General features: G+C 45.6%; 6 protein-coding genes across 6 annotated transcripts, besides 1 other annotated feature; 3 read left to right on the top strand and 3 right to left on the bottom strand.

The window, feature by feature from the left end:
* Positions 1–1,695: 1,695 nt before the first annotated feature.
* Positions 1,696–2,079, top strand: PODANS_3_5630 (uncharacterized protein; the record flags this gene model as incomplete). The annotated part of the gene is made up of 2 exons (XM_001909325.1): positions 1,696–1,980; positions 2,038–2,079. 2 exons carry the CDS (start codon positions 1,696–1,698, stop codon positions 2,077–2,079), a joined length of 327 nt encoding a protein of 108 aa, XP_001909360.1.
* A 1,448-nt stretch (positions 2,080–3,527) lies between these two features.
* PODANS_3_5620 (uncharacterized protein) lies at positions 3,528–4,160 on the top strand (the record flags this gene model as incomplete). The annotated part of the gene is made up of 1 exon (XM_001909324.1): positions 3,528–4,160. The coding sequence occupies one exon, from the start codon at positions 3,528–3,530 to the stop codon at positions 4,158–4,160; it is 633 nt and encodes a 210-aa protein (XP_001909359.1).
* Positions 4,161–5,193: 1,033 nt separating this feature from the next.
* Positions 5,194–5,278, bottom strand: a tRNA (tRNA-Ala).
* Positions 5,279–8,703: 3,425 nt separating this feature from the next.
* On the bottom strand, positions 8,704–10,005 carry PODANS_3_5610 (uncharacterized protein; the record flags this gene model as incomplete). The annotated part of the gene is made up of 2 exons (XM_001909323.1): positions 8,704–9,233; positions 9,285–10,005. 2 exons carry the CDS (start codon positions 10,003–10,005, stop codon positions 8,704–8,706), a joined length of 1,251 nt encoding a protein of 416 aa, XP_001909358.1.
* Positions 10,006–10,500: 495 nt separating this feature from the next.
* On the bottom strand, positions 10,501–11,472 carry PODANS_3_5600 (uncharacterized protein; the record flags this gene model as incomplete). Its single annotated transcript, XM_001909322.1, has 1 exon — positions 10,501–11,472. A coding segment is annotated over one exon (972 nt), but the record flags the coding sequence as incomplete, so codon positions are not given.
* A 6,926-nt stretch (positions 11,473–18,398) lies between these two features.
* Positions 18,399–19,536, bottom strand: PODANS_3_5590 (uncharacterized protein; the record flags this gene model as incomplete). Its single annotated transcript, XM_001909321.1, has 2 exons — positions 18,399–19,196; positions 19,288–19,536. Coding segments are annotated over 2 exons (1,047 nt in total), but the record flags the coding sequence as incomplete, so codon positions are not given.
* Positions 19,537–20,051: 515 nt separating this feature from the next.
* On the top strand, positions 20,052–21,389 carry PODANS_3_5580 (uncharacterized protein; the record flags this gene model as incomplete). The annotated part of the gene is made up of 1 exon (XM_001909320.1): positions 20,052–21,389. The coding sequence occupies one exon, from the start codon at positions 20,052–20,054 to the stop codon at positions 21,387–21,389; it is 1,338 nt and encodes a 445-aa protein (XP_001909355.1).
* Positions 21,390–22,508: the final 1,119 nt, after the last annotated feature.

The raw sequence follows: 22,508 nt of genomic DNA, 5'->3' as shown, positions 1-22,508 counted from the left end.
ACACCATCGGAACAGGAGCCTTGGTTTTGCATTTCTGGTTTCGTTGCTTCGACCCAACCATCTGGCCTAGGCAGGGACTTCTGTCGTGCACTTCATTGACTTTTCTCTGGGCCGGCAAGTCCACCTGATGACATCACCACAGACCTTTCTCGGGGCAAGCGCTCCGGGCCGGGCGTAGCTGAGTCCTCCAAGCAAGGGAGAAGCTCAACAGAAACAAGCTGATTTTGTGGAGAGCTGAGGAGCACTGCTTTGATTATTGTGAACAAATGACCGACTTCCCGCAACAACTTGGCCGTTCAACCTTGATTTAGGGGACCAGCCAGTACTTTGGATGCAGGTGATGCATTTCGAAAGACAGAAAACGGTGCACAACTGTCTCAGTTAGGTGGCATGGAGATTTGTTTTACAGTCAACACATCACTCTCAAAATAGTCCGCACGATGCAGCACTCCTTGTCCCCCGCATTTTCCGGTGTGCTGGGGTGTGGTTCTATTGGCAGCCGACCAAGTTGCGGATGGGCTGACCATGGAAAGCTTTTCGTAGCTGTGCCTGTGGTTGGTCGGTCCACTCCAATGCTCCTGCATCCCCTCGGGGAGTTGCCGTTGCCTGCCGTCTCCTCGACACCACCTTCTGCTGCCAATAGCTCACCGTCAAGATCAGATCATGTTGCTTCATGCTACACAACATGACACTAGTACATGATCGTGAACCTCCTTGGCCGCATTTTCGACCCCTTTTGCCACGACACCATCTCCCCTTTGTGTCTCTAATGTTCGTCCAATCACCTTTAGCCTGTAGCTGTACGGATCTTCTTCACATAGCAGAGATCGGATTACACAAGTGCCTCGACAGTTATTCACGAGGCTGCTCCTAGGTAGGTACATGAAGAACTAGAAGTAGTACAGTCCAATGGCTTTCATTGCTCACTCCTTCCGATGTTCGGCCAAACCACCTTGGCCTCATTTCCCTTACAGCGCTGGCGTTCGGACCGAGTTTTCATACGCGCCACATTATCACTGACAATGGGAGAGATATGTTGGTAGATGCAGTATGATGCATAGCTTTGAGTTTCTCTTGTTGACAGTTAGCTCGAGCAGAAAGCGCCGGACATACTGACGTATGCTCCGGCTTCACGTTCTACATCATGATATTACGGGTTTGGCTAGCTGAACCTGTCAATGATCGTCATCATGCATGGAAACGGGACATCGTAGCATTGACTGGTTGTCGTAGGGTCGCAGCAGGCTTGGGGCTCTTGTAGGCGTTGTAGATGTCGTGACACTTTGCTTCCTGAAGGTTTGCCAAGCAGTACTCCAACTCTTCGCCTCCTTGGTTTCACCACACGACAAGGTATAGCACTCTTGAGGCTATTTTGCAGATTCAAGATAGGAAAATGCAATGTTGATCTAGGTGAAGCCCGCAATCACAATCAAGGAAGACATCCGAATGCAAGCAGAAAGCCGGGATGACGGGTTGGATGAGAGGCACACTTTTGAATAAGGATGACTTTCATGGCTGATATGACTGAAAGCGTACTCTCTAAATGTCTATATAAACTCCCTTCTTCTCCCTTCATCAGACATTAAACTTCTCTCATCATCAACATCAACAGTTACTCCAGCAGTTCCAACTCAGCCTTCCAAACAACCGAACACTTTCTTGCTTTTCAAAACAACCAACTCTTCCACCGCCAAAATGCAGTTCTCCAGCCTCATCACCATCCTCACCGTCGCCATGACCGCCGCTGCTCTCCCCGCAGCTGACGTCGCCAACAATAATGTTGTCGTTGCCCGCACTGGCGGCGGTGACGGCAGTGGCACCCCCGTCAACCAGTGCTCCGTCAACAACGAGAAGCCCTTCTGCTGCAACCCCGCCCCCATCCTCGGCATCCCGATCGGCTTCCTTAGCTGCGTCCTCGGCGTCATTGGCGGTACCTGCTCCGGTGTTGTCAAGTGCTGCAACGTTGACGCTCCTGCCTCTGTAAGATTCCTCCCTGGAACTCTCTTAACATATAAATCACTAATAATTACTCATCAGGGCTCCATCACCCTCAACGTCCTCACCTGCGGCATCTTGTAAATGCGGTCATGGTATAATCTGCTGCAGTCAGATTTGGACGCCTGAAGGCAACAACAGCAATGGGTTCTGGAGGACTGTCTTCGGGATGGCAAACCTGGAAGGGTTGCTGGTGCTGGGTTGTATGAAATACTTTCTGTTTTTCATCTCACTCTTTCTCTCGCTTTTCAGGCCTGGCAAGGGAAGAGAGGGGTGGAAACATGTACGGTCTTTTTTGGCTTTTGAGCGAAGCGAAGCGATGTATCTAGTTTAGCTAGCGGGTTTTGCAGTTTTTCATTTGTTTTTTGAATCTGATGTCTTTGCCGGCTTATATTTCGATGGCTTTTGATTTGAGATTGGTGATGTGATTTTGATGAGTGACGGTTTCACTTGTGGAAGATGACAACATGAGTCCCCACCCTGTGTTTGATGAGAGCAATAATATGGTTCGTTTTTGAGTTACGAAAGGTTCCAAAACCCTGCTTCAGCATGTGATTTGTGTCGCAGTCCTGTGTCGAATAATTTGGGGAGGGAGTCTTTCTTCTTAACACTGCACTGTCCTCAACTTGCCTTGAGCGTTGGGTATCAAACTGCAGACGATTCGAAATCATCGCAGTGTGCTACGCCCCTCCCCCCCGGCAACGACGAACTTGACTATTTTCAGGACGATGAGCGCGGACAAGTCTACCGATTCTACGAACACCGCCGGTTCCCACTCTATCGAATTCAGATTCCACGCCTGCACATACAATTGACCCGCCATGGTATAGACCTCTAGCGACGGTTTGCGAGAAGTGCAAGTTTATGGTGGACGAGTGTGGCCGCTGTTTCGATCCCGACCCTCAAAATTCCCCCCCGGGGGCAGTTTGTTAAACGTAGAGGCTCTCACTACAACACATTTTCGGAGCTTCTGGCCTCATCTGCTGCAGGGTGCGACATCTGTTTTCAGTTCTCAAGGCATGGCCTTGAGAGCCACACATCATATGTACCTGGCACGATTCCTGAGCGCGTCCTTGGGTGGTAGTTACTGTCGACTGGAGGCAGTGAAGTAGTTCTTACTCTTGAGATTCCTTACACATCTGGCGACGTTGAGTTGGCAAAACAACATAGCGTCGAAGAAACCCGCGATTCAATGATGGATACACCCACTCGCACCGGCGCACAAGACCACCACCCGATGGAAGATGTTAATTTCACAAGATATATTCAGTGCACAGTTAAAGCCATGTTGACAGACTATCGAGGTATGATAAACCTTGGGCTCTGGAAAGTAGCCGTGACTGATTTTAATATGTAGCGCCAGAATATGACTCCCGAATCTGTTCGCCAAGCACTAGAGACGCTTACACTTGAGTAAATTTTGGCTTGAAACATGCCACAGGTCACACACTTGCGGAGAACCTCGTTCAGCAACACCCTTTTTGCCTATATGAGTGGCCGAAGTTTTCCGCGATTCGGTGCGTTTGCGTTTGATGGACGAGGGCCGCCCAAATGCTAGATATGCAACGCATAGTCATTACTGGGGCGACCTGAGAGTCCTCGCCCTGACTACCGATACATTCGACAGCTTCCGCCAGCAGGCTCCGCCAGAAGCCTTGTCAAAGACATATCGGCATGCCATAGAAATCACCCATTACTTTGGGATTGAATATCTTTGGGTCGATTCATTGTGTATTTTCCAAGATAGCACATCTGACTGGACCCGAGAGTCGGCGCTCATGGCAGAGGTTTTCGAGCGCTCCCCACGCTGGCGCTGTCAAACAATGTCAAGCGATGGGCGCCATCTTCTAAACATTTGTCGAGTTGAGAAATTCGGACAACACAGATGGCACATTAGAAACAAGCTTGCTGGAACAGCATGGGTTGTCCAAGAAAGATACCTATCTAGTCGTACTCTGCATTTTACGAATGACGGAGTGTACTGGGAATGCGATCAGGGCCCAGCGTCAGAGGTTTCTCAGGCAAGCCTAAGTTTCGACAAGGATCGACTCATCGCTATCTCCGGGCTAGCGAAACATATCGTCAGTACTACAAATGATCAATTCCTTGCCGGTTTGTGGAAAGAGAATTTCATTAAAGACGTATTTTGGAGCTTGCGAGAATGAACCCTGAAACAGAACCACCGAACCAGCACCCCAAGTCGAGGTGTCAAGGACGAATCAATCCACCCACAGCACCAAGATGGTCCTAGGCGTCTCTTTCAGCACCTTTAACTTATCAGTATTTAACATATGTCGATCGGTCGACGGGCGGATTGGATGACTGGTCCACTGATATTTTGGACAGTTTCAACACCGTATCTTGCGCCGAACTTCATGATATCACTGTCAACCCCCTGGCTATGAAGATGTTCAGGAGCCGTCAACCAATATCAATGTGCGGCTACGCTGCGAATCTGTATTTGCTTGTCAAGGCTACTTTGTGGTTGGTGATTATGCGGCACCAACGGCGAAGGCAGGACACCACGGCATCGGCTTGAAACTCGTCAGGGAATCTGAACGTGAACCTGAGATTGAGGCCATTGAATCGTTGTTGTCCGACTCACACAATCAAAACGAGGTACTGGAGAAAAATCATTGGGCAATGATAAATAGACTCGATCATAACCCGTCATGCATCTTAGGCTGTGGTTTGGACGTTGAATGGACTAAGGAAATCCCACCATCAGATCCCATATTTCTCTTGGAGCTCAAAGAGGCCGAATGGCCTGACCCATTACCTGCTCATGGATATTATCCTGAAATGCTTGAACAAGGCTGCAACTTTTTCGTTGGGTTGATTCTACAACAAACGGGCCGACAACGGGGTGAATACCGCAGGGTAGGAATTTACCGGTGTTATCAGCCATTTCGAGATCGTGTGCTATTGCCTGAAATCTAGTTGCGGCAGGGGATGACACGGCATTTGTAGAGATCTGAAATGGAGCGAGAGGGAGAGAAGGCTTTATTGATCTTGTTTGAATCATCTTTCCTATGTCGGGAGAGGATGGGACAAAATAGCTTGATCACTACAAAAAATAGAGAGGTGGCTCACTAATACAGAGAACTTGCTGAGGTTGTTTGTGTCATCTGAATCCAGAGCAAACAAAAGGTTGTGCTAAAAACATTAGCAGTTTGCAGGCTAGCAAAATCCTAAAAATGGACGAGTTGGGAATCGAACCCAAGACCTTTCGCATGAATATGCTATTGCAAAGCGAACGCGCTACCAATTGCGCCACACGCCCTTGATATAATGGTTGCGGAAATAAACGCTATCATCATCATCACCTGGTGGGCCTAATTAGGTATTGTTCACAAGGTCAGCGAACCATGCTGAGATGGGAGAAGGTAAGAGGATATTCATCTGAAGATAAATAAGCAGAGGGTACTCGCGGATATGATTTGTCTTAGTGCTGCACTTTGCGTGATTACTGCGAGATAGTCGAGATTATTGTTTTTGTAAAGTCTGCAAACATAGCTAGTCAAGAGGTTTCATTTATATCTCTGAAAATCAAGTAAACAACAGGTATTAGACGGCAGTCATCAAGGAAGGCCGCTTCGAAACGTAGGTCAACAGTCCTCTTCAACTGGTAAGAACATTTCTTGCCCTCTCCTTGTTCAAAGCACCCCGACGCCCATGACTGCCGCTCTTAACCCCCACCCAACCCGTTGAATTGAGCTCTAACCTACCTACTCTGGATCCAAGTCGTATTCTTACATACACCTTCCTCTCAGTTTCGACTCGAGAAATATATACTTTCCATTTTCGCGGTGCTCCTTGGTAGGCTCCCTTACCCCCGTCTTCTTAGGGCTATCTTTGAACAGTGTGCGGCTCAGTTTGTCGAGGCGGGCGCGAAAGGTTAAGCCTGTACTTCGTTCCCGAGTCTACGTAATCTCCAGTGCACTTCCCTATCGATGGCCGGCAAGTGACCCAACTGGCCAGCTGATCTTACCTTACCATTATTACCCCAGAGCATCCGAGTGATTCTTTCCTCCATAAGCCAGAGTGGGGGCCAGGAACTCCCGGTCGACACTTAAGCCGTGATGGTTTTTTCAACGTCCCTTAGATGTGTAGGTGTTCTTCCACCTCGTCGACATCTTACTGAATTACTAGAAGAACAACATGGAGAAGTTTGTCCTGAGCTCCGAACATCGTACTCATCGTTATACATTCGGCCCCGCAACATTACGGAGCTTGCCGCCAATCTCTTCCTGGGTCGCAGCGTCAACATCGGAGATTTGGAGCCTCTCTGAAATCCCGCCCGACGAACTCCGCAAATGGGAGTCTGGGCGCCTACAAGAAGTCGGTGTTTCCGCCGCCCGCCTCATGTCCAGTAAAATAGACCTCATCGAGCACGAATTCATTAGCCTCTATCATGGTTCCATGGCTCTTCTCCGCAAGCCTTTTTACCATCCTATCGGCCATGACACCCAAAACGTTTACCAATTCACCACGAGCCCCTGGTCACTCACTCCAACGGACGAAGTCCCCTATTGCCCACATATCATACCTCCCACCCCCCCGCCCCACGGCCTATACGCACCATGCCCGCCCCGCAGCCGATAGGTCAACTACCACATGCTCCGCCTCGTCGCCGAAAGACCCCACCTCGTGATGCCCTTCTTCTAACTCAGCCCCTTATGGTATGCTCGTCGCCCAGAATCCGGAACCGTTGACGGCAACGCCACCCCCCCCCTGAGCCGGCACCCAACTGGCTTCACCGTCGACGTGCGAGTCAAACGGGATTGGAAGGATTTCAGAAAGATTCCTTCTGGTCATCAGCAGCAGTTCCTCCCTACCAACCCGGTCCCGGTCCGCTCAGATGGTATCTACGTCATCTTTCAAAACAACAACCTCCCTGCCACTCTGAACGATGATTGCGAATGCGGCAGAAAATGATCTGAGCCCGTTATCCCGAGTACACTTCCAAGCCCAGTACGTTCAGACGCAACCAAAAGTCCAGAGCCTTTTTGGGCAGCTCCCCATCCTGACGGCAACAAAAGCAACCAATTCTACACGGTGCGGATTGCGGATTCTCTGGGGGGCTCTCGTGTGAGAAGGAAATCAAGTTGGACGAGAGGATTTCCAAGTCTATTCGCCTCCTTCAATTCCCAATGCCACCATGGTGGAAGGACCACTGCTGGCCTGGAAAGGACTTTGACACAGGATCTATTTCGTCCGATGGAAGTTTTCAGAACGATGAAGGACACGTAATGGCGGTTACATCAGCGGACTTCTCTTTTCTTTTTCGATTTTTTTTTTCTTTTCTGCAATGGGTGGATAGATGGGTATCATGTACACTTCACTGTCAAGCCCAGTCCATGGCGAACACACACAAATAAGATGAAGGCTTCAGAGGAGCATAACAACACCTTTGAATATCTTGGTGAGGCCCCTCGAGCATCTTAAAAGGCCTTGTGCGACTCTCCTGAAAGGCTGTGAAAGACAGTTATAATGCTTTCTACTATTTTTATTAAATTCTCTTGATTATTTCAGATGCCTTCAAATAGAGGAACAGCGCCCTCGACTATCGTGATGGTGAGGTCTCGGGCCTCTTGTTGAAGGGCTGGAAAGAGAATCGAACCGCCCTAGACTGTCGCAGTGTGTGTGTGTGTGTGTGTGTGTGTGTTTTATTGGCCCGCCCGGGTTGCCGGGCACGTACATACTATCTGAAGATAGGTTAGGGCCGTGGTGGCTATACTGTATATACATGATGTCGTCCAACACCCAGGGCCATGTGCCCACATATATCACCACTCCCAAACCTGTGCGTCGTCGCGGTGGCAGTTGGTTGAAGGCGTAGATGTCCCTCTGTTCACCGGGCCTGGCTCCGGTCCCAGGCCTCCAGCCTGGCCTATACCCATTCTTGCGCCTGTGTAGTGTATGTGTATTCGTATGATGGTCTCGCCACGTATGCCCCCTCCCCCCCCCCCCCCGCGAGGGCAGGCCGTGGTGCCGGTGAATGGAAAAGCTGCCGGCTCGAGATGCTCGATGGCGTTGGCTGCATCGGTTGCCATGGTGTTCGGTGCGCGCGTATGCGAAAATATGCGCGTAACATCACTCGTGCTCGCGGTCCTTCCCAGGGCCATCTTTTGATGCCGATAGCCCACCGCGCGAGGTGTTATATTCGATTTTTCGTCGTCGTCGGCGGCGTTGATTCTTCGACGAAATGGTGATTTTTGTAGTAACAGGCCTCCTGACTCTCTTTGATGGGCTGTTGGATCATCTTAAAGGCCATATTTGCTATCCTTTAGGGTTTGTATTCTCATGAAGCAGGGCAGTCTCCATTTGTATGACGCAGGGTTTCGCAACTCTGAAAACGAGACGGCCCCTTCGTAGCTCCCTGTCCTCCTACCTGGTACACCTTGTGCCGGGGGGGAGGAGGTCAAGTTTGGCGATCACAGCTTATTTAAGACAGGCAGATATGGTAAAGGAGTGCCCTCACCAGTTGAAGAGGACTGGTTCATTTTTGGAGGTCGGGTCAACAATGTTTTGATGCCTCTTGTTCATGTTCAGATACATACACGAAACCTCCTTCATGACACATGAGGCTGGTATATTTAACAATGTAATCTCGCGTGTTTTAACGTCACCAGCTTTTCTTCCGTGGCATGCCTTCCGGTCCCTACTCATGGCGGATAGATACAATACAACAAAAATGAACCCTTTTCACTGCCACCGATGCATCAACCCAACAAAATAGTCCCAATACTGGCACAGCGCCCTCCCATTCCACCCCTGCTCTTCCATCCCGAACCCATCCAAGTTGACAATCGCAGGCAAGTACTTGCTCTCCCAATCTGTCAACGACATGTTCTCCTCTTTTGGCTTGGAGCACTCATATCTTGCCTTGCATAGCTCCCAGTAGGCGGGATACCAGCCTGCTTGCTCCCAGCCAATCACACTCGTCACCGTTGGCTGGTTCTGTTCGTTCATAGAGATGATGATGTTTCTTGGGTGGAGAGCACCGTGCGTTAAGACAATGGGGACGTTGTTGGGGAAGAGATGATGAGGTTGGTAATTGATCTTGGCGGGGGTATCATCTTTTTGCTTGGTTTGGGAGAGGGCCACGGCTGTGGCCACGAAGTAGCTGTGGAAGTTGGAGACGTTGGGGAAGGGCCCTGGGGCGGGGATTTTGAGGCCTGGGGAGGAGGGAAATTGGAAGATTTCGTCTTTGAGAGGGGTGTTGTCTATGCTTGCTTCCCGGGGGTCAGTTGCTGTTGGTCAAAAAACGGGGGAGGGGAACTCACCCACTACCTCGACTCCTCCTGGCTGGAGACGACGCCATGATTTAACCATATCCTTGATCTGAAGACAGACGTGCTCTTTCTGGGCGTCGGATAGATATGGCCATTGTTGCTCGAGTGTTACTTCCTCTGATGGCAGAGAGAGGTAGAGGACTCGCTCCCCAGTTCCGATGTCCCGTCGCCAGCCAAAGACTTCGGGGACGGGGACCTTGTCGCTGAGGTACCGTTTGAGGGTCATTAATGTCTTGGCTTCAGTCGAGGTAACCGCGGTGTCTGCGCCATACTTGACCAGCAGTCCTGCTTGTGGCGCGGGGAGGTAGTATGGTGATGGTAATGGCAGAGATCCATGTGAGAGGATAGCTTGTCCCCGCACCTGGGGCACGCTGGGAAGGTCCGGTTGGAATGCATATTTGGGACGGGTAAAGTATGAAGAGTGTGCAAATATGACGTTGTCTCCTGGGGGAAAGATGAGGTTGACAGGAATCCGTTGCTCATCTTGTTGCTTATCTACAATGGCTGGTTGAGGTTGTGGTACTGGCGCTGGAGCGATAGGTTTGCTGACGGCTGCTGGGGCTCTGGGGATGAGAGTGGTGGGGGTCAGGGTGAGGTTGGAAAGGGAGTTGTAGAGGGCCTCGAAGGGGTCCACTTCCTCGACATGTTGCCGTGGTGGAGGTGGTGGGGAGGGCTGGTGAAAGTGATTGAGGTGGATTGGATTCAGCAGCATTGCGACGAGACGGGAAATGTACGATGGGGCGGTTATCAAAGTTGCTTTCAGAACGGAGAATCATTGCGGAGTGAGTGCTGTTTTATTGCGACATTCGCTTGTTGAGTGTGAGTCGGATCCATGACGTTGGGCTCGCGGAGGTGCGCTGGCGCAGGTGCCCAACCAGCTGGCAGCCCGAGGTGATGGCGGCAGGCAGCACTGACAAGGGAAATCACATGGGCCAGCGCTCAGTTTGACTGGTTGCCGTCACTGATCACTGAAACATCTCTTTCGCTGAGCTCGGGAACGCGCTGTTTGTTTTGCAGTGGCATCAATTCTTTTAGGACATGTGTTTGGGAAGGGTCTCACGGGATGATATCACCGGCCGTCCCGCACCTGACCCCTCATCAACGTCATCTCCGGAGCTACCCGCTCCGCAACAATTCCCACGGGCAGTTACCACCCCCTCGGGACCCAAGGCATGTTGACTCGGAGGTCATCCATAGAAGCATAATATCAAACAAGAAGCCCGTTTCCAAAATCTAGAAACCAATTATCCCCATCCGCCAACATCATCCCCGTTCCACCTTGTAAATCATCACTGCCCCCGAAAAAGTCAAAGGTCTCTTGAAGCTGCTCCCATTCATTGTTACCGTCACATATATCAACAGTCTCACCTTGATTCCCCAACACCGTTGCGGCCCCGCACGATGGCTCCATGTTCGTCAAGGCTCGCAATCGTTCTTTCAATACCTCTCGGGCCTTGCGAATAGCCTCTTCTGCCGCCTCAAGACTTCTTTTCACCACCTCAGGCTCGGTCAAGCCTTCCCTCATAGCATCCACATTAGCCTTCACTAAACAAGCGAACAGATACCCCTTAACATTCGTCTCCCTTCCTTCAATACACCTCCACGTCCACTGTTTTGCCTCCTCAAGTATCGCCACCAAGTCTTCTCTAACCATGCCCCCGGAAATTGGGTCGGCAGCTTGCGCTCGAAGATGAGTTGACAGAACGATGATAACTTGCATGGAAACGGTCCGAAAACAAGCGGATGATTTGGCGACATTGCTTGCGCCAATATCTGAAGTAGAAAAGACACCTCGCCAGATACGGTGTGCTGTATCTACTACAACCACCCGGGAAAAAGCAAACTCTGGTCTGGATAGAGAGGGGAGAAAGAAAGGTAGATGGAGGGCGAGAAGGTGGCGTCTAAGCAGGAGATTGATGTGGTTCACGACAGCTTCGCGGTTCACGTTTGTGAGTGGCGCATTGCTGGAGTGGGAAACGTGCGATAGGAACTTGGCCAGAAGTGTGTATGCTGCTCTGAAATCAGAATCAAGCTTCAAAGCGGTTGGGTAATCGCCTGGTGAAGACCAATCATTGAGAAATTTGACAATGGCGAGGCGTACTGGGAGTGTCTTTCGAAGGGCGAGGGAAATTGCTGTAGAGGTAAATACTCCGTCTGCTTTGGGGATTGCTTGGTCCGAATGCAAGTCCTCATCATTCAAGTTGGATGGAGGCTTTGTGTCAAAGTCTTGGAGAGATATCAAGGGAGGACCTTGTGACAAGGGCTGTAATATCAGGGCTTGGAACTCATGGTTCAATTCAGGCTAATAATCTTCAATGGCCTCGAAGAGCGTGATACCGAAAAGAAGAAGAAGAGATACAGTCTTGGTGTTTCCAAACGCGTATTTTACCCTCCCTCGCGTGGCCCGTGCCTTTGTTGGCCTCAGGCCATCGCCAAGTCCTTCAATATCCTACTGGGCCAGTGGGCTTCCTTTGATAACCGCCATGCCTCTGATTGTCTGCCTCACTTTGAACGAGAGGCTCACAACTTGCAGTTACCCCTCCTTGCGGTGGTATCGACAGTGTTGTTGGTTGTGGTTACAGGTGGGTGGCTTTTACCGTGTGACACCATCTCCCCCCTTCTCATGCTCGCCCACGAGCTTGGTGATAGCTTCATGCCTCGATACGTAAGTCCTTCGGTTTATCAGGGTGCTGGGCGTGAAAGGCTCGTAAAGCCGTCTTGGCTCCGTCGCTGTAGAAGTGGTCGTAAGGCTCCCACGTCCAGTGTCTCCGTTAAGGCCAACCTTCCCACTTGACCAGATACTTGACTTCTTCACCCATTGTAGTCGAATCCATCACCTTTTCCACTTAATAGTCTTCTGCCTCTACCGGCTTAGCTTCTCGCAGGACCTAGTCTGGATCAGGCAGTGCCTATCCGCCAGCGCGATAGGGCTCGATAAGGGAGACGTGGAAGGTATTGTGGATTCGCTAGTGTTTAGGGAGAGTTAGTCGGACAACGGTAGGCGAGATTACCTTTTGGATTTTAAACGGACCTAACATCTTCTTATCCAGCTTCTTAGAGGGTCGACGAGTCTTAATATACCTGGCGTTAAGCATTACTAATTAATCCTGTTTAAACGAAGGTACTTCTTTTCTTTTTAAATTTACTTACTGCTTTATACGTTTGTAGGTGTTTTTTAGGGAATTCTATACTTCCTTATAAACTTAAGTTATTCAGTAGGCGTATAGCCGGCTTAAAGGGTTATAAATAATAGTATTCGACGAAAGGTTATTAAAGGTAGGGTAATAACTATAGTTAGCGAAGAAAGGCGATATACTTATTAATACTTTACGGGTATTATTATACGCGAATTTTGCTATAGAAAGTAATTTATTTTAATTAATTATCTCGTAATTAATAAAGGTACGGAAATATATTTTTAGTTTTTAATTAACGATTTCCGTTTAACCGTTTATTTATAAATAAAACGCCGTACTTATACGGCTTTTAATACTAACGAGCTTTAAGAAATCCTTTTATAAGTAAATAGTAAAGTGTAAATCGTAGTCTAAAATAATATCTATTAGTATACCGTAGAGCTATTAATATTTATACGCGAAAATCCGGATTAAATTATTAATTTTCTTCGCTTCTATATATAGAGGAATAAAGTATATTATCTTCGTAAATATATTTATAATAACCTAAATCGAGTCGCACCTAGAGGATAATAGAAAATCCGTAATAAAGTTTATAGAAATCGCTCTCTACGGCTTCTACGGAATTTCTATTAATTAAAGTAACCTAAACGTATTATAGCGGAGGTTTTTATTTTATTAATACTTTTTATATTTTCGTACGTACTTACGGATATACTAATTTATACTTAATTATTAGAAATTACGCCGAATAAGGTCGATAGTCCTATCTATACCTAGGTAGCTTACGACGATGGAGTTGTATTTAGATTCGAGAATTTTTTTTCGTAATACTAAATCGTTAGGGACTTTTAATAGGTTATTATAGTATAGTAAACTTTAATTTTCGTATTCGTTTTTAGGTAATATTGCTAGATCTTTAATATAACCGGCGTTTTAACGGGCGGCTATTTTGACTTTAGCGAGGAACCCTTCGTCCTACACTAATATAGCCGGAATACTAATAAACCGTACGGAAGAAATTAAAAAAAAAAGTCCTTCGTTTAACGGTAAAAAATAATAATTTTTTAGGACTAAAGTAATCGGTTAGTCCTTATTTCCCCCCTTTTTAGGTTAATATTAATCGAGTCTCGAAAGTATATCGGTTTTACTATTTAACCGTCCTAAACGATATATAATAATAAAGTTATAGGCAGTAAGCTTTTACGCTTACCTTACTTAATATTTATTTAAGACTTTAACCGTAATAAAGTATATTAGGTTCTAATAGTCGGAATATACTTTAATATAATAATCCGCTCCCTCTAGGTATCTACATTATTTTATAAAATAATTAATAATCGTAAGTAACTCTTTATTATATACTTCGTAATTTATTTTCGGTTTAGTAAACTTTTTAAAATAAAAAACGATTAAGTAAAGTTTATTATCGTTCTTTTTCTAGAATATTATTCCGCCTAAAACGAAGTTAAACGTATTTATTTTTAGGACTACGAGTTTCGTAAGGTCGAAATAAATAAGGATCGGGGTAATAATAAAAACTTTTTTTAATTTATTAAACGTAAGCTCTATAACCTACGTTTATTTTTATTAATATACGTCGAACTTTAATAAAACTATAAAGGTTTAAATAATAATTAAAAATCCCTTAATAAAATATTAATAAAAGTTAGCGAAGTTAATAAAGGATTAAATTGCTTTAAGCGTAGTTAGCCTTTTTTAATTTAAAATATAATTTATTTTCTTTTTAAATATAGAGATCCTATACTTAAAAATAATATATTTAAGGTATTTAACTTACTTTATTACTTATATATTTTTTTTAATTAAAATAATAAAATTATTATTCTTTAGCCGCTATAATATTTCTTTCGTAAACCGGTCGTACTCCTTTATAGTATCGGCGTATATAAGGATATTATTTATATATATTAATACTCCTATATTAATAAAGTTACTAAGGACTTTATAAACTATAGTTTAGAAGGTAGTTAGGGCGTTAATTAGTTTAAAATATATAACCGTAAATTCGAAGAGACTATAATGGTAACGGAAAGTTGTTTTTTATTTATTGCTTTTTTTAATTCGGACGAGGTTAAATCTATTCTTTAAATCGATCTTAGTAAAGTATTTGGCTCCCGTAAAGCAGTTTTGTAGCTCAGTAATAAGCGATAAAGGGTACCGATTAAGGATTATAATAGTATTAAATACTCTTTAATCGATTACGGGCCGGAGGTAGTCCTTATACCTTCCTTTTTTTTCGATGGAGGTATCTTTATTAATTATAAAGACGAGAGTACTGTAAGGGGATTTGGAAGGCCTAATTTTGTTTTCTATTAATATTTTATTTAATTATATTTATAAAAATTTAAGTTTTTTACCGCTAAAGGAATAAATAGGGCCCTACAGTAATATTTTATTATCGATTAGGTCGATAGTATAGTTTTAGGGCTTATAATTTAATAACTTTTAAAAGATATTATAAAGGATTAGCGGTACTAGGTCCCGGAAGTATTTAGGAATAAAGCTTCGATCGTCGGTTATATTAAAAATAATTTTATTAACTTTCCCGAATACTATTAGGCTAGTATACCGCTTACGGTAAATAAGAAATATAAATATAATTTTCCGGGGGTCCTAATTATAGAACCTAGCCGGTTAATATTTTTATAGCTATTAATATAATAAAATAATATTATATTCCGGATTAAACTTATTTACTTTAAATTAAAGCTGCGTAAAATAGTTTTCTACGTACTTAAGTACTATAGTATCGGAGTAGAGCGCTTATTTATTTATATTTCCTTTTTTAGTAAAGGACTGGAGGTAGAACTTAGGAGGGTGGTGGAAAGTTTTAATAGTAAGGCGCTTAACTATATCTTCCGATAGGATAGGCACTACGCTACTAAGGTTAAGGAGGACGTATACTAAGTACTCGCGGGGGCGGCTTATAATAGCTTTAATAATATTTATATTAATAATAGGCCGGGCTCTTACCTTTAACCGGCGTCGTAGTTACTTTTCTTCGTCGTTTTCGTAAAGGCACTTAACTCCTGTAATAATAACGCCGGTTAACTGATAGTATCCTATCGGCGTAAGTAGGCGGTTTAGTAAAAACCCGTTTCGGTGCCGGATATATCGTTGTCGGGTACCTTAAAGACTAGTGGATTATCGTTAAAGTAAATTCCGATAGCGTCGATTCGTACTTTCTTTAAAAATATTATTTTTTTTTTTTCTTTTTTTCTTCGGCCTTCCGTTTAACTTTAATTACTTTAGGTAAAGCCGCGGGGAGGTCGTTACTAGAAATATCCTTTCTAGCGAAGTAAGTGAGGGTATAGTAATTATTACGACTATATTGTTAATAAATAGAACCGTCTTTCTTATACCTATTAACGTTTTTTTAAAAGATCCCCGCTAAAGCCTCTTTAACGGTTACTTATTTAATATTTTTTAAATCGGGTTTAACGTTCGGTAGTTTAGAAAATACTTTACTATTTTTTAAGGATAAGTTTAATAATTATTAAAAACGACTTTAATAGAGAGGGCCCGACTTTAAGCGCTCCGAAGTCGAAGTAAGTATATCTTTTTTTACCCGGTAGTTAATTAAGATATTAGGATTTATAAATATATTTTTATAAATATAATTTACTTTTCGGATAGTGTAAAGGAAATTCTTATTTATCTTTAAAACTCTTTCCTATCTCGAGTAAATTAATTTAGTAATTTCGTCCGGAAGTACCTTTAAAATATAACTCTAAAACGTAATTCCCGATTATTAAATTACTTTATTAAGGTCTATAAGCTCGGTTAAGTATTATAAAATATTTTTTTAATACCGGAGTTTTTATATTTTATAGGTATTACGGTATTTTTCGGCTATATCCCGAAAGTATTCTTTAATAACGGTAATATAATTACTTTAGGTATTTATAAAGCTTAGTCTTTATATTTAATTAATTTACTATTAATATTATATTTAGCTTTTATCGGTAAAAAGTAATCTAACCTAATTAATTTTAATTTAATCGGTGGGGAACTTTATAGGGTAGGAATCTATATATATTTCTACTTTAAACTATTAAGACCGGAATTTAAAAAAGTTTTTATTATTATAGGCCGGGGGTTTTACTATATATACCGGGTTAATTTAGACTAATATTTAGGAAAATTAATAAATAAATTAAGTAAAGTTATTTCGCTTCGGGGGATTTAGTGATTATAAGCGGTTACGCGAGGCTAGAGGACCTCTAGGTAATCCTTTATCTCCTCCGTTAGGGGGTCCTCTTTCTTATTGTTTATTATTAAGGTCCTTTATATTCGAGTCGTTAGGATTAGAGGGTAATTTTCCGTTAATAACGATAATTTATTATGGGAAGAAGTTTCCTCCTCCGTTATTACTAAAAGTAAGTGTTATATATATAGGACTCGCCCGAAATAATTCGAATTAGATATTAGTTTATTAAGCTATACGGCGTACTTAAGTATCTTATAGTGCCTAAGTAGTTAAGCGCTCCTTAATACGCTAAGTTAAGGATAATACCTTTAATAATATAATAATAGTTAATTACGATAGTTATATTAATACGCGTTAATTAACGCTACGCTAGATAGAGTCGATATCGGTATTAAGATTCCGTTCTATTTAAGTGCGAAATTCCTTAAAATCTTTTCTTATAATCTTTTTAATCTATTTTATAACGATTTATTTATATTCGTTTAGAGTAGCGGGATCGACGAACTCCTTAGCTAAGAGTCTAGCGATATTTTATTTACGTAAATTAGTTTATTTCTAAATATCGTTATTAAATCTCTTTTAAAATATAATTTCCTTTTCGAAGGTTACTAAAGCGGAGTAGTATCGGCTAGCCGCTTCGCTAAGCTACTCGATAGTTTATTAACGTTATTATTCGTTTTAAAAAATAATTGCGATAGCTTTCTAGATTTAGTTCGCAAAAGCGGCGCTATTATTTTTAATTTACTGCCGGAAGTGCCTGATTTATTATTTAGAAACCTAGACCCCGAGCTTAACTATATCCGCGTAAATAGTATATTGTTCGCGGATATACTTGTATTGCTGTTTAAAGTATACGAGTTATTAGTGGTTAATACGCTCCTTATATTATTATTAAGTAAGCTGTCGTATACCCTCATAAGCCTCGCTCATTCGGCGATAAAGTTCAATAATCTATAGTGCCGGATTATAGATAGTACCAGGTAACGGCTGGATGTCGGAGGGATCGCTTATAATGACTTCGAAGTCCTGAGGGGAGTAGAGCGTGAGCTCCATGTGGTCATTGACCTGGACCGGCTCGGCCGAAGGGGAGCGATAGTCCGATATATTGTATGTGGAGATAGATGCGTTGTCGAGCTCTTCTTGTAGGTTTCGAGCGGTCGCGTACGTAGGCGACACCGTGACTAGTGACGTCGGGAGAGGAAGGTGGGCGGCGTAGCCGGGAATGAAGGGTCGCGGGATGGGCGACGCGTTGAAGGAGTATTCTCCTGTAGTGAAGTCCGAGTCTTCGTCGTCGTTAACCCAAGGGTTGCAAGGTAGTGGAACGAAGCCTTCAACGATATCTGAGGGTGGAGCTGATGATGATGTGGTGGACATCAACAAAGGAGGAAAGCGGGGTAAGTGGTGATATGCGCGTTATGGTGGTGGTTAGTGTGTTGTTTATCGTCTTCGATTATTTAAAGATTATATGTAACAAGGGCTGTAATATCAGGGCTTGGAACTCATGGTTCAATTCAGGCTAATAATCTTCAATGGCCTCGAAGAGCGTGATACCGAAAAGAAGAAGAAGAGATACAGTCTTGGTGTTTCCAAACGCGTATTTTACCCTCCCTCGCGTGGCCCGTGCCTTTGTTGGCCTCAGGCCATCGCCAAGTCCTTCAATATCCTACTGGGCCAGTGGGCTTCCTTTGATAACCGCCATGCCTCTGATTGTCTGCCTCACTTTGAACGAGAGGCTCACAACTTGCAGTTACCCCTCCTTGCGGTGGTATCGACAGTGTTGTTGGTTGTGGTTACAGGTGGGTGGCTTTTGCCGTGTGACAGACCTCCAGAGTTCAGGCTGGACTGAACAGATAGCTCGAGGATAGTGTTCCAGATCCTGCGGCGCATTTCTGATGTGAACAGGTTTGTATTAGGGGATGTTCCAATGACACCATCGCGGTGCAGGCCCATGTACATGGCTGTGCGGAGGAGCGAGCCAACCGAGATCCAAATCATGTCTTCCGCTACACCGACAGCTTTGCGGGCGAGAAGCAACAGAATATGGGATTGAAGATGTTGAAGGGAAAGTTGATGCTTGAAGTCCGGCTTGGAGAGCCATGTTTGTGCATCTTGCACCCATTGTGTGGCTTCTTGTCGCAATACCGTGTCAGTATGAGTCGCACCTATGGCACAGACAAGCTTGGCTTGAACAATGAAGGCTGCATTAGTCGGCGGAGTTGGCGATGTGCAGAGAGCATGGAAGTCTCGAGTGAAAGAGGGAATATGCATCACACGAAAGATGCTTTCTGATGTTGAGATGTAGTTCCGTAACAGATCGTCGTGGTCTGGCGGAACGTCGAAGAGTGGTTCATACGGCCAACAAGAGAGCACTCGAGACTTCAATGTCTTTGCCAGACCTTTGCATTCCAGCATGCACCCGACGATGGGGAGAAGAATTGTTGCGGAAGTGTGGCTCAAGGATCGCAAATAAGTCTCGAACCAGGGTAATGCTGTTGACCCAGTGGCTTTGGCCGAAGTAGCGGGTCTTGTGTGCTATGCTGAAAGTACCGACGTTCGGTTGTCCCTGGCGGGACTCATGGTGAATGTGAAATGTGCCAGCGATGCCCAGATTAGTCGTGTTAACAAGAGACGGTGGCATTGGAGGAGTAGTGATGGAGAAACAGCTGGCCACATCGAGTTCGTCGTTCTCATCGTCGACACAGTCATTTGGCAGCGAGGTTGCACATCTGGGAGTGGTGGCCTTTGGAGGAGAGAGGGGAGGGTCACGGTAAGAGCAACTGGAGCCTTTCGACTTGAGGCAGTTTCCACATGGCGCCTTCCGATCACAGCGGATTTTACGTTTTCTGCAAGTGATGCAGGAGCTATCAGTGGAACTCTGTGGTTAGCGTGACTTCCTAACTCTCAAGTTTCATTACTGAAAAGGAACAACTCACACGGCAGGTCTTCTCCGTCGTCGAACAGCACCACCTTGGCCAGTATGCTCCATCTCGATTCAATCTGCCGGCAAATTCTGTCGATAAAAAACAATGTCCGACATCTTTGACAGATTTCGGGATTTTCACATCACATTCGACCGAGGACTCAGGAAATTCACTCGGGAAATTCAATCCTTCGGAGCCAACAGCCCGACGTCATTGGTCCAGGCCTCGCTCACCCAACCCAATATGCCGAGTCCGCGATTCTTATCTCCGGCCCGGCCTTATCCACATTCGGCGACTTTTTCAACTATCCTCTTCGGCGTTTATATAAAAACATGTCTCGGCATCCCCTAGGGGAAATGCTGGTACAGGCACCGGTGCCTTGGGTTTCGTTTCTACACTTGTCGCATATTGTTGGTTTACCGTTTTGGTTTCTCTAACTTGGTACCAACAGCAATCTCTCAGCACAATGGTAGACTCAGGCCAACCCCCGGCTCCCTCTCAAAGCACATCCTCCAGAAGCAGCTCTGAAAAGCTACCCATACCCGACCAACCTCGAGACCTCGAAAAGACCTCGGAATCTACACCTCCCACACTCACCGACCTCTACGGCCCAGCCCCCGACGGCGGCGCCCGCGCCTGGTCCGTCGCCCTCGGCGCAGCCTGCATCTTCTTCTCTTGCCTCGGCATCGTCAACTCTTTCGGTATCTTTCTCCAATACTATGGAACCCACCAGCTATCATCGCATACCCCCGATCAAATATCCTGGATCGGCTCTGTCACGGCATGTATGCAGTTTCTCTTTGGGGCTATCTCGGGCCCACTCTTTGACCGTTATGGGACATGGGTCATCCGTATCGGAGCTATCCTCTACGTCTTGGCCATCATGATGACGAGTTTGTGTCAAGAATACTATCAGTTCATGCTCGCTCAGGGGGTCTTGACGGGATTAGCGTCGGCAATGATACAAGTCCCTGCTTTTGCGGTCGTGTCACAATATTTTGACAAGAAGAGGGCTGCAGCGTTGGGGTTGGTGGTTAGCGGGAGTAGCATTGGAGGTATTGTCTTCCCTATTGCTTTGGGAAAGATGTTGAATGATACCAGTCTGGGGTTCGGGTGGTCGGTTAGGGTGATAGGGTTCATTGTGGCGCCTATGATGGTGTTCTGTTGCTTTTCGCTGAGGGCGAGGTTGCCGCCGAGAGAGACGAAGTTCTTCCTATGGTCAGCCTTTACAGAGCTGAGATTTGTGGGGTTGGTCGCTGCCGGGTTCTTTGTATTGCTGGGGATGTTTACACCGTTGTTTTTTCTGCCCTCGTATGCGGTGTCGAAGGGGATGGACAAGATCTTGGCGTCGTATTTGCTGGCTATCGTGAATGGAGCATCGACATTTGGGAGGATCCTACCAGGAATTCTGGCCGACAAATATGGGAAACTGAATATCTACGGGTTTGGGTCATTGTCGACGGGGATTGTGGTCCTGTGCTTGACCAAGGCTACTGATACGGCTGGGTTGGTGGTGTATGCTGTGTTTATTGGGTTGACATCGGGCACGATTGTGTCGGCGAACTCGGCTGCGTTTTCAACTTGCACGACTAATCCGCAGAACTTGGGGACTTACATTGGGATGGGTTTGGCTGTTGGTTCTATCGCCATCTTGGTTGGGCCGCCGGTCAACGGGGTGCTGTTGGATAAATATGGGGGATATTTGGAGGCTTCTCTGTTCAGTGGTATCATGTGTCTGGCTGGAGGGGTTGTGATTTTGGCGACGAAGCTGACGACTCCTGAAGGGTTGTTTGGAAATGTGTGAACTTTTGGCGTATCTCTGGGGCCTGTCACATGTTGTTGAATTAGCTTAGAACTCTCAACTATACACGATATGGAAATAATTCGGTCAGATAACCACCCGACTTACCATCAGACCAAAGAGTGTGGCATGACGCGTCCGAAGCTTTTGGTCAAATGTGAGCGTACCTTTGTCGGTTCTCTCATTGGTGCGAACCCGAGCAATCCGAGCAACCTCCAAAATGGAAACGTCATACCACTGCTGCTGGGCGGCGCCAATACTGGAGGCAGCCGGCATAAGCACTGCACAAGATCCTATATGCTGGGTATAATTCTCTGGGCATGTTCGCACTTTTGGTCCATCGGTTCTTTTCGGTTGCACATCTTCATTTTTGAAGATCGGTGTTTCTTAACGCCTGCATTCAGCTGAATTCAATTCAAGAATCTCGCCAACATATCTCATCCAGGCATCCATTCATCGCACAAACATGGCCAAACTCAGCAAAACAACCCCCTACAACCCCCAAGATGAGCCTGCCTCGCCCTCCGATCCTCCTCCTTCTTACGAAACAACCCTCCAGCAACATTCCCAATCTCAATCCCAGTCCCATTCCCAATCTCAGTCACAGTCCGACCAGCCCAAACCCCAACAGGCTTGTACTCCATCCCGTCCTCACACCTGCGGGTACACACCCCAACCACCAATGCAACCCCAACCAGATAACCTAACCAAACTCTTCAACGACGAGCGGTATGCCGTCCACGACAGCAGGCCAGGATGTTTCTGGTCGTCAACAGGGGGCTGCTTCTTTTCGACGAGGGGCGGGTGTTTCTGCAGTGATAGAGAGGGATGTTTCTGCAGTGATAGGAACGGGTGTATCTTCAGTGATAGGGGGGGTTGCATCTTTAGTGATCGGGGAGGGTGCTGTTTTGGTGATCGGGGGGGCTGTTTTTGTAGTGAGGGGGGGAGGGGCACTATACAACTACAAGTATGCAGCAGTAGATTCGACAAATGGACCGCTGTCGCCGCCGTAGTTACAGGACTAACTCGACAAGGAGGGGACATACAACCAGAGGGCCGGAACAAGGAAACAAATATTGAAAGAATAGATCTAGCACGTTACTGTGTATCGGTAAGGAGAGA

Source organism: Podospora anserina, chromosome 3, assembly GCF_000226545.1.
Source record: "Podospora anserina S mat+ genomic DNA chromosome 3, supercontig 2".
NCBI lineage: Eukaryota > Fungi > Ascomycota > Sordariomycetes > Sordariales > Podosporaceae > Podospora > Podospora anserina.
The sequence above is the reverse complement of the archived record's forward strand: the minus strand, read 5'-3'. Positions and strand labels throughout refer to the sequence as shown.